This window comes from Scardinius erythrophthalmus (genome assembly GCF_964197995.2).
Source record: "Scardinius erythrophthalmus genome assembly, chromosome: 2".
Taxonomy (NCBI): domain Eukaryota; kingdom Metazoa; phylum Chordata; class Actinopteri; order Cypriniformes; family Leuciscidae; genus Scardinius; species Scardinius erythrophthalmus.
In genome coordinates this window covers 59,426,947-59,436,946 of record NC_138222.1, presented here as the reverse complement: position 1 = coordinate 59,436,946, position 10,000 = coordinate 59,426,947, and the positions used below count along the sequence as shown (strand labels likewise).

At 40.5% G+C, this 10,000-nt stretch overlaps 1 protein-coding gene across 2 annotated transcripts in view; it reads left to right on the top strand.

Moving 5' to 3' along the window:
* pacs1 (phosphofurin acidic cluster sorting protein 1) overlaps positions 1–10,000 on the top strand; it is a 58,629-nt gene that overhangs the window by 20,882 nt on the left and 27,747 nt on the right. For both annotated transcript variants that reach the window (XM_081351299.1, XM_081351300.1), the window contains exons 2-5: positions 5,945–6,032; positions 7,486–7,575; positions 7,699–7,824; positions 9,638–9,782. In XM_081351299.1, the coding sequence (XP_081207425.1) occupies positions 5,945–6,032; positions 7,486–7,575; positions 7,699–7,824; positions 9,638–9,782 (449 nt within the window). The remainder of the gene's footprint in view (positions 1–5,944; positions 6,033–7,485; positions 7,576–7,698; positions 7,825–9,637; positions 9,783–10,000) is intronic.

Below are 10,000 nucleotides of genomic sequence, written 5' to 3'. Positions count from 1 at the left end.
GATGAAAGGCACGGCTGATTCCGGCTCTCCGAGGGAAAAGAGCTGTTTGGATCAGCCAGAACTTCCCAAAGCTTCAGACATCTGCGTCTGGCTGATTCATGGATTGGGCTTCGTCCAGCTCCGCCTCAGTGTGTTTGCTTTGAGTGTGTTTAATTGTGTCTGAATGGAGCCAGAGAAACACGAGCATCTATTACTTTAGTGCGCTGTAATGCGACTGTGATATGAAAGCACACACTGGCACTGGAACAGCTCCTGATCCGCAGAACTGTGTGTTTATCATCTCGTCCGCTGGTTATCTGAGTGTCTGGCTGATTACTCTGTGTTAAAGAAGCCTGTGTAATTACACTGATTTCAGGTCACGTCCATTACACAAACTAATCATTATTAGATTGTTAGCAAACACACTGAAGAGAGAATAGCATGATAAAACCCTGTCTGAGATATGTATGTGTGTGTGTGTGTGTGTGTGTGTGTGTGTGTGTGTGTGTGTGTGTGTGTGTGTCCCTGGAACACAAAACCAGTCAGGAGTCGCACGGGTATATTTGTGGCAATATCCAACAATACATTGTATGGGTCAAAATTATCCATTTTTCTTTTATGCCAAAAAATCATTAGTATATTTAGTAAAGATCATGTTCCATGAAGATATTTTGTAAATTTCCTTCCATAAATATATAAAACATTTATTTTTGTGAGTGAATGCAGCACAATTGCGAACATAAATGGAAAACTTTAAAGGCGATTTTCTCAATGTTTCGATTTTTTCGCACCTTCAGATTCCAGATTTTCAGTAGTTGTATATCCTAACAAACCATACATCAATGGAAAGCTTATTTATTCAGCTTTCAGAATATGTATATATATATCTCAATTTCAAAAAATTGACCCTTGTTACTGGTTCTGTGGTCCAGGGTCACATGTATATATGCATGTGTATATATATAGGCTATGTGTGTATATATATATATATGGACTATATACAAGCATAATACAGCAAAATAAAGGGAATAAAGTGAGTCTCGAAGGGATGAGGAAAGGAACGTGTGTGTGTGTGTGTGGGTGTGTGTGTGTTGAAGGAAAACAGGTACTCGAGAGACGCTGGGAATGAAAACATGGACAGATGTGAGGCAATAAAGAGCCAATCACCTTCCAGGATCAGTGTTTGTGCTGAAGGTCATGGAAAATCAGTCATGTAATGAGAGGCGCTGGGTGTGTGTGTGTGTGTGTGTGTGTGTGTGTACATTATAAAGTGTCCTCTTTGACAAGGTCAGATGTGTGTCTGTGTGTGAGAAGAATATGTTAAGGAGCTTCATTAGATCTCATTTATAGACAGACGACCATTAGAATGACATTCAGTGAGTATCTATCTATCTATCTATCTATCTATCTATCTATCTATCTATCTATCTATCTATCTATCTATCTATCTATCTATCTATCTATCTATCTATCTATCTATCTATCTAACTGTCTGTCTGCCTGTCTGTGACTATTTATTACTGATTTATTGATTATGGAATTATTTATTTACTTTTTACTGACTTATTTATTACTCTATTATTTATTTATGCATATTTTCTCCTCCTAAAACCAGTCCAGGCTTCTGGACAGCTGCACAGCTCCAGTTTTGTATCATTGAAGTATTTTTGTGAGCCTGTAAACAAAGTACAAGCTTCACCTCATGTGTTCCTCTGAAGCCTCCGGTGAGCTTTCAGCTGTCGACCGCTGTTCTGTTCCTTTAATATCTCATGACAGCGAGTAAAAGCGTCCCACAGTCCTGTAAAGCTCTTTCTTCATAGATCTGAGGACCGACCCAGACAGTGATCAGATCTCCTCTCCACACCTGTGTGTGAAACTGTTCCCAAACTAATCAAAGCCGCACACACACACTCAGAGAAGAGGCGCTCGCGTCGCACAGGCAGCTGTGTGTGATTGATGACGTGTGTTTTCTGTAGCTGAAGGGTCACTGTAGAGTTACAGGCCGAGGCTTTAACCTGTGTGTGTGTGTGTGTGTGTGTGTGTGTGTTTGTGTGTGTGTGTGTGTGTGTGTGTGTGTGTGTGTGTGTGTGTGTGTGTGTGTGTGTGTGTGTGTGTGTGTGTGACAGCTGACGCTTCAGTGACGAGACGAGACGACACACACTAAAAACAGAACATTCACACACTAGCGCTTGAAAGTTTGAGGTCAGCAAGATTTTTTTGTAAGAAATGAATACTTTTATTCAGCAGGGAGGCATTAAATGTGTCAAAGACATTCATAATGTTACAAAAGATTTCAATTTCAAATAAATGCTTTTTATGTTCATCACAGAGTACAAAGAAAAAAAGCTGAAGCAGCACAACTGTTTTTTTTTAACATTGATAATAATCAGAAATGTTTCTTGAGCAGAAAATCATCATATTATTATCATGTGACACTGAAGACTGGAGTAATGATGCTGAAAATCCAGCTTTGATCACAGGAATAAATTACAATTTACTATATATTCACATAGAAAACATTTATTTAAAATTGTAAAAATATTTCGCAATATTACTGTATTTTTGATAGCCTTGATGAGCAGAAAACTTTTTTACGTTTTAACTGACCTCATGTACATGGTGTATTTATAGAATACCGTTTATCAATGATTTATGTATGTACTTACATTTATGTTTTACTGACTTATTTATACATATTTCTATTACATTTTTTATTTTTAAATCACATCAGTAATACAACGGCCACTGGCTATTGCATGCGAGTAAGTGTTTTGAAAACATTATCCATATAAAACCATAATTTACCGATAAAGCATTATGAAATCATTTACTTGCGGTTTGTGCTGCAGCTGCTGTCAGATTCAGTCCAGTCGCTGATTCATCTTTCATCAAAAGTTTCTTTGTGAACTTTCCATTACACTGTGCCTCGTTTACAAAACAAAATGCTCCGAACAAACATATAGTCGTGATGTATAACTATAGGTCGATGTCTTGCTCTGGAGGCGGGCATATGCAAATGTATTTGCCCATGTGAGGTGGGCATCACAGGTCACCCAATATCAAAACAAGCTGTTTTTGGAGCTTGATTAAGTAAATAATTAGTTTATAACGAGGAGGACGTTTTTAGCTATGAAAATTGCAGGATGTTTTAATGGTATTAACACTTCTTATATGCCAAAAGATCAAGGCAGGCTTGATTTCTCATGACCCCTTTAAATCTAAAAAATGCCAATATATGTGTTAGGAATATTTTTGTTTAAGGTTAAGGTCTAATTATAGTGTTTATCTTCATTTAAGAGGTGCATTAGAAGTGTGAAACACTGTAATCTAGATGAGTTTGAGAGAAGATCAGCTGTGTTTATATGTTTATTGGATTTTAATAAACGTAAGGTAGCAGTAGCCGTCCATCGAGACTTTATGAACCCTTACAGCAGTTATCTTCAGCTTTATTACTGTAATAACCTGATTTATGGAAGATAAACTCGTGTGGCGTCCCACACACACACACACACACACACACACACTCTAAAGCGGTTAGGTTAATTTATTATTAATCAAAGAAACGAGCTCGAATGTTCAGTGTGGTTCACGTGTGTGAGGTTTAGGTGTGTTGTGCTGAAACACACATCCACCCGCTGCATGTTTCATGTTGAGTGTCTTTATTTAGCGTATTTAATGTGTTTTTATTGAGTGTATTTAATGTGGAGCTTGCGGCTAAGAGTTTGCCTCGTTGATCGTTGTTTCGGAAACGGACGTGTCTTCAATTCCCCGCTGATGTCGGTGTTTAATATTAATTTAGTTTGCAGTGCTCGTGTTCCTGCTCAGGCACGCCATACTAAAAGCCCTGTTCGCTTTCTGTGCGTGTGTAACATTCATTCAGCCGCAGCGTTTCTGTCCAAGCGTTCAAAGATCCTGATGAGAAACGAGCTTCAGTTTCTAGTCGTCCGTGACTCTTGAACTCGTGACGTTGAATGAAGGCTGTGATTCAACTCTCATGAAACCTGAGGTTTTCTCAGTTGCAGTGTTGTTGTTTTGTTTTTTTGCAACGTAGCCTACATTTCACAATGAATAATTGTGACTTTGCTGTTAAGCACTAATGTCTCAATATTTCGCTTCTGTTGCACAGTGACCGGAGGCTGGTGAATGTTAGACCCGAGTGTGTGCTGAAGTCAGTGTTTAGGAGTGACTGACTTAAAGCGGTGGTATAATGCCCTTTTCACAAGGTGTAAAATATGTCTTTAATGTCTTTGATGTCCCCAGAGTGTGTATGTGAAGTTTTAGCTCAAAATACCCCACAGATATTTTTTATAGCATGGTAAAATTGTCACTTTTTGAGGGTGAGCAAAAACACACCGTTTTGTGTCTGTCCCTTTAAATGCAAATGAGCTGCTGCTCCCGGCGCAGGGGGCGGAGTTTCAAGAGCTCGTGTCCTTTTACTTCACACAGACATGCACTGAAAATTTCAAAAACTTTTAGCCTTTTATGTTCAAACCGGAGTCAGACAATGATGGAGAGACTCAAGAAGAAGTGACAACATGTAGAAGCAACAAGACGTTTCTGTATGGTTAGTTGATGAATTTATGTTGCTTATGTGTAGTTATCTTCTCGTCATTGATTAGCATATTCTGTCACGATAATCTATAAATCGTGTTCCCGGGGGAGGGGTTTATGTAAATTTTAGGGTTGTGATGTCACCAACCCGGGAGGAATGTCGTATAGTCCTGTCGTGTACTTGCAATTGCGAGTTTATTTCTCACAACAATTCTGAGAAAAGATGTCAGAATTGTGAGATATAAACTCACAATTGCGAGGAAAAAAAGTCAGAATTACGAGTTTATTTCTCGCTATTCTGACTTTATAACACGCAATTCCAAAAAATTAAATCAGAACTGCGAGATGTAAACTCGCATTTGTGAGATAGAAAATTGCAATTATCTTTATAAATGTTTTATTCTGTGGCGGAAACGAGCTTCCATACAGAATAAAGAGGCAGGGCCTGGTTGAGTTAGTTAGTAGTGTGTTGAAACTGGCGGTTATGGCAAGGGGCGTGGCTTTTCACAAACACACTCGAAGCGCTTGACCAATCAGAACACACTGCTCCAGCCGACCAATCAGAGCACAGTGTGCTTTTCAGAAGGAGGGGCTTCATCGAGACAGGAACTAAGCAGAGCGTTACTGACAGACTGGGAAGAGAGGAGCTGCAACAGTGGAGAATATGTGGAAAATAATGTGTTTTGAACATTCAAGCATGAAAAACTACTCTAATAGAGCTCAGAAACAACATGAAGATTTTGTAAAAGGGCATAACAGGGCTCTTTTAGCTGAAGCTACAGATTCAAGTAGCATGGTAAACATTAAACATATGTTTTATATTAATAAAATACCTCGATTAATTTCTTTTATCATCTTCACTCTGCTGATATTATCGGTCTTTCCTCTGAGGATGGTGTCTAATCTGTTTTTGTTTATTTTTATTTCTATACTTGCATTTTGCACTGAGAGACTGAGGGTGTGTGTAGATGGAAGAATTTAAACGAACGCCTTTGATGATTGATATGAAAGGAAATGGTGTTGAATGCTGACGTGTGAAAATGCACGTCGCCCACCTGAGGCTGTGTGTGTGTGTCTGATGATTGTCGTCGGGTCAATATCGGTTTTAGGTTGTTATTGATCTGTATGGCAGCAGCTCTTGTCGGAAGAGCCTCTATTTCAGGAGTCACTGTAAATGATTCCCTTCGCTAACCTTCCCTGACCCTCCGAAACGAGACGAGAATAACACACACACGTTCATATCTGTCACAATAAAGCTGTGCTCCACCACACGACACAACTAGATCAGGCCCATTGTAGTTGATCGATACTGATTCACTTTCTCACAGTCTCTCTTGTACGTTTGCCGCCGTTTCATTTGCCACCCAATACTGTGATACATTATTGAATTGTGGAGTGACTTGTGTGTCCGCAGGCTCTTCAATCTGACTCTGAAGAAGCTGGTCATGCTGAAGGAGCTGGATAAAGATCTGACGTCTGTGGTCATCGCTGTCAAACTCCAGGTGCTTTACTCGTTCTGCTCAAATTCAACATCACACTTAAACTGACCCTGTTTACTTAGTGTGTTCACACTTGGCATGTTTGGTTGGATTAAACCTAACCCTGGTGTGATTGCTCTGTTAGTGCGGTTCATTTGAATAAGTGTGAACGCTGCTGTCTGAACCAAACGAAAAGAGGAGTCTCGATCCGCTTCCATACTGAAATATGAACACAACACGGACCAAAGACATCTAAACAAACCAAAAACAGGATGTGATGTCACAAGATGCGACCATAAAAGGACAGAACGCTCGAGCACACCTGTTTTTTCTCGTAATAGTCGTTTTTCACAGTTCGGGACAGGCATCAGAACCGCGTCTCCTCACAGCAGATCTTCATTTGTGTGACGGAGGGATTCCTGTCGCTGTTTTGACTCCGTTACACATTTTATAAGCTCTTCGTGAGTTCTCAGCTGGTCAAAACACCATCATATGTAGCTACGCACATACAACGAGCACTTTTAGCCCAGAACACAGCATTGTTTTGGATGTTCGGAAGTTCTGCTGCAAAAAAAAAGCCGACCCAATCAGGTTGTGAAAATAAATATCCGTGTGCCTTTAGGTTCGGTGTTAAAATGCCAATGTGAATGTTAAGCAGATCTGGACTAATTGTATACACCCTAAAACTCACTTTCCTGGCCTTATTGTGAAAGATTCCTCAGTGCACGTCATCTGAAACGACCGCAAATAATATTAGCCAACCATAACACAGCCCACTTTTTATCATCCAATCACATCCTGATAGGTGAACTCAAGCCCCGCCCACATTCTCACGCACTGCACGTTCTGTTTCTCTCAAAATTACTTCACATTACTGAAGTCAAAAATGCTGCATTGTTTTTTTTAATGTTTTTAGTCTCTGTCACTTTTGATTGAGTACCTTTTACACTATTGTTCAAACGTTTAGGGTCAGTAAAATATACGTATTTTTTGAAAGAAAGCAAAGTTGCATTAAATTAATCAAAAGTGACAGTAAAGACATTTATAATGTCTTATCTGATCTGAACTTTCTGTTTATCAAAGAATCCTGAAATGTACACAAAAATATTAAACTGTTTTCATCATTGATAATGATCATAAATGTTTCTTGAGCATCAAATCATCATATTAGAATGATTTCTGAAGGATCATGTGACACTGAAGACTGGAGTAATGATGCTGAAAATACAGCTTTGATCGCAGGAATAAATTACATTTTACAACATATTCGCATAGAAAACAGCGTTTTTAAATGGTAATAATATTTCACAATTTTACTGCTTTTACTGTATTTTTTCTTTTGAACAATAGTGTAAATACCCAACAGAGGTTTTATTTTTTAAAGGTTTGCGTTTTCTGCTCTCTCATTTTGATCTTAAAGACCCAACGCTCCCCTCCGTCTAATGATGTTCACCATCTGTCCTCTCTTCTCCCTCAGGGCTCAAAGCGAATCCTTCGTTCCAATGAAATCCTTTTGCCATCGAGCGGCCAGACGGAAACAGACCTGCAGCTCACCTTCTCCTTACAGGTGTGTGTGTGTGTGTGTGTGTGTGTGTGTGTGTGTGTGTGTGTGTGTGTGTGTGAACACAAGATCTCTCTCTGACAGAATCACGTCCAGAAGGCCTAAATCAAACACTCTTCCTCTCCTCAGTATCCTCACTTCCTGAAGCGAGACGCCAACAAGCTTCAGATCATGTTGCAGAGGAGGAAGAGGTACAAGAACCGAACCATCCTGGGCTACAAGACGCTGGCGCTCGGCCTCATCAACATGGCGGAGGTTAGAGCTGGGCGGTATACCGGTTCATACCGAATACTGGTGTTTATTTTTGTTATGATATGAATTTTGAATATACTGCAATACCGGTGTCGCTTAAACATGTTGGGAACGTGCGCGGCACTGTTTGAGAGGGTCTTTTCACTGTTGCTCTGTGGTGATACACAGCTGTGTGTGTTACTAAAGTGTGACGGTGAAGATGGATAGGTTCAACTGATACTGTAGCTGTCGAATTACATTACAGTGTTTCCCATACATTGGTTCATATTATTACATGGCGTGGTTGAATTCTAATGTAGAATGCTGTTATTTCTTGATAACAGATCGCTGCTAAGTATAACACACTGTTGCCATGAAAAACAGAGCGTTGCTATGGACGCAGGATTCTAACCGTAGAGACGGAACGGACCATTTTCTTTAGCGGAAGCAATACAATCGTTTTTAAATCAGTAAACTCCTTTTTAAATCAATATTTTGTGTCAAATTATTGATTTATTTGGTAGGTAGCCATGTAATAAGCGGGATAATGTAGAGCGAAGCGGTTGATATAGATCAGGGGTGCCCAATCCTGCTCCTGCCGATCGACTGTCCTGCACAGTTCATCTCCAACCCTAATCAAACACACCTGAAGCAATCAATTAAGGTCTTCAGGATCACTTGAAAATGAAAGGCAGGTGTGTTTGATTGGGGTTGGAGATGAACTGTGCAGGACAGGCGATCGGCAGGAGCAGGGTTGGGCACCACTGTTATAGATGATCAGCCTGTCGGGGTTGTATTCGCTATAACAACCGCCTCGCTCTACATTATCCCTTACATATCAACACTGGCCACCACAAATAGATTTTCCAAAAGGCTTTAACATTGTTGAATAAACATAAGCACTGCACGTTTCAAAGTCAAAACGCGGCGCAGGTGTTTTTATATGAATGTATCTTTGAAGGGAAGTCTGACTGTCTTTAGAAAAGTTTCAATGTTATTTTCATTTAATCTTTCTTTCCTGATGAAGCAGCGTTTATGAGCTCTGCGCTGCTTTGTGTTCAGCCGTTACCGAGGAAACCGTTTTGTGTTCAGCCGTTACCGGGGAAACCGTTTTGTGTTCAGCCGTTACCGGGGAAACCGCTTTGTGTTCAGCCGTTACAGGGGGAAACCGATTTGTGTACGGCCGTTACCGGGGAAACCGCTTTGTGTACAGCCGTTACCGGGGAAACCGATTTGTGTACAGCTGTTACCGGGGAAACCGCTTTGTGTTCAGCCGTTACCGGGAAACCAATTTGTGTACAGCTGTTTCCGGGGAAACCGTTTTGTGTTCCGCCGTTACCGGGGAAACTGCTTTGTGTACAGCCGTTACCGGGGAAACCGTTTTTTGTACATACGTTACCGGGGAAACCGCTTTGTGTTCAGCCGTTACCGGGGAAACCAATTTGTGTACAGCTGTTTCCGGGGAAAACGTTTTGTGTAAATGCGTTACCGGGGAAACCGCTGTTTCTGCCGCTCCTAAAGCGCCTCCTGCTGGCAGCTCTTTGTAAATCGCCTTGCAAACCTGTATTAATACTAGTGTGGAATATTTCTACAATATTCACTCATGACAGTAAAATAGGGCAGTCTAAGTCAATCTACTGCAGTATTTCCTCTTTTAATCAGTAGAAAATGTGGTTAACACCCAATCATGCTTGGAAAAAAATAAAAAATACCGTCATATACCATGAAACCGGTATAATTTTGAAAAATACTGTGATATAAATGTTTTTCTATGAGCACTAGCTGAGGTGAAGCTGTGACTCTGTGTTTGCTCATGGATGTCTTCGGGTGTGGTCAGGTGATGCAGCACCCCACGGAGGGCGCTCAGGTTCTGGGTTTGCACAGTCAGCTGAAGGAGGTGTCCGTCCCGGTGGCCGAGATCAGAGTTTACTCTCTGTCCAGTCAGCCCATTGACCACGAGGGACCCAAAGCCAAGATGAACGGTGAGAGACCAGTCCACTGGGTTGGTGTAGCGATTGACCAATCACAGGGTTCCTATGAGGTGCCTAAAGTGCTTGAAGTCCTGGAAAAACCCTTAAAAACAGCCATATTTATGAAGAAGTACAACCCCATTTCCAGAAAAGCTGGGACAAAGTTTTTTTTTAACGCAATAAAATCAAGAATCTGTGATTTGTTAATTCTCTTGAACCTTTATTTAACT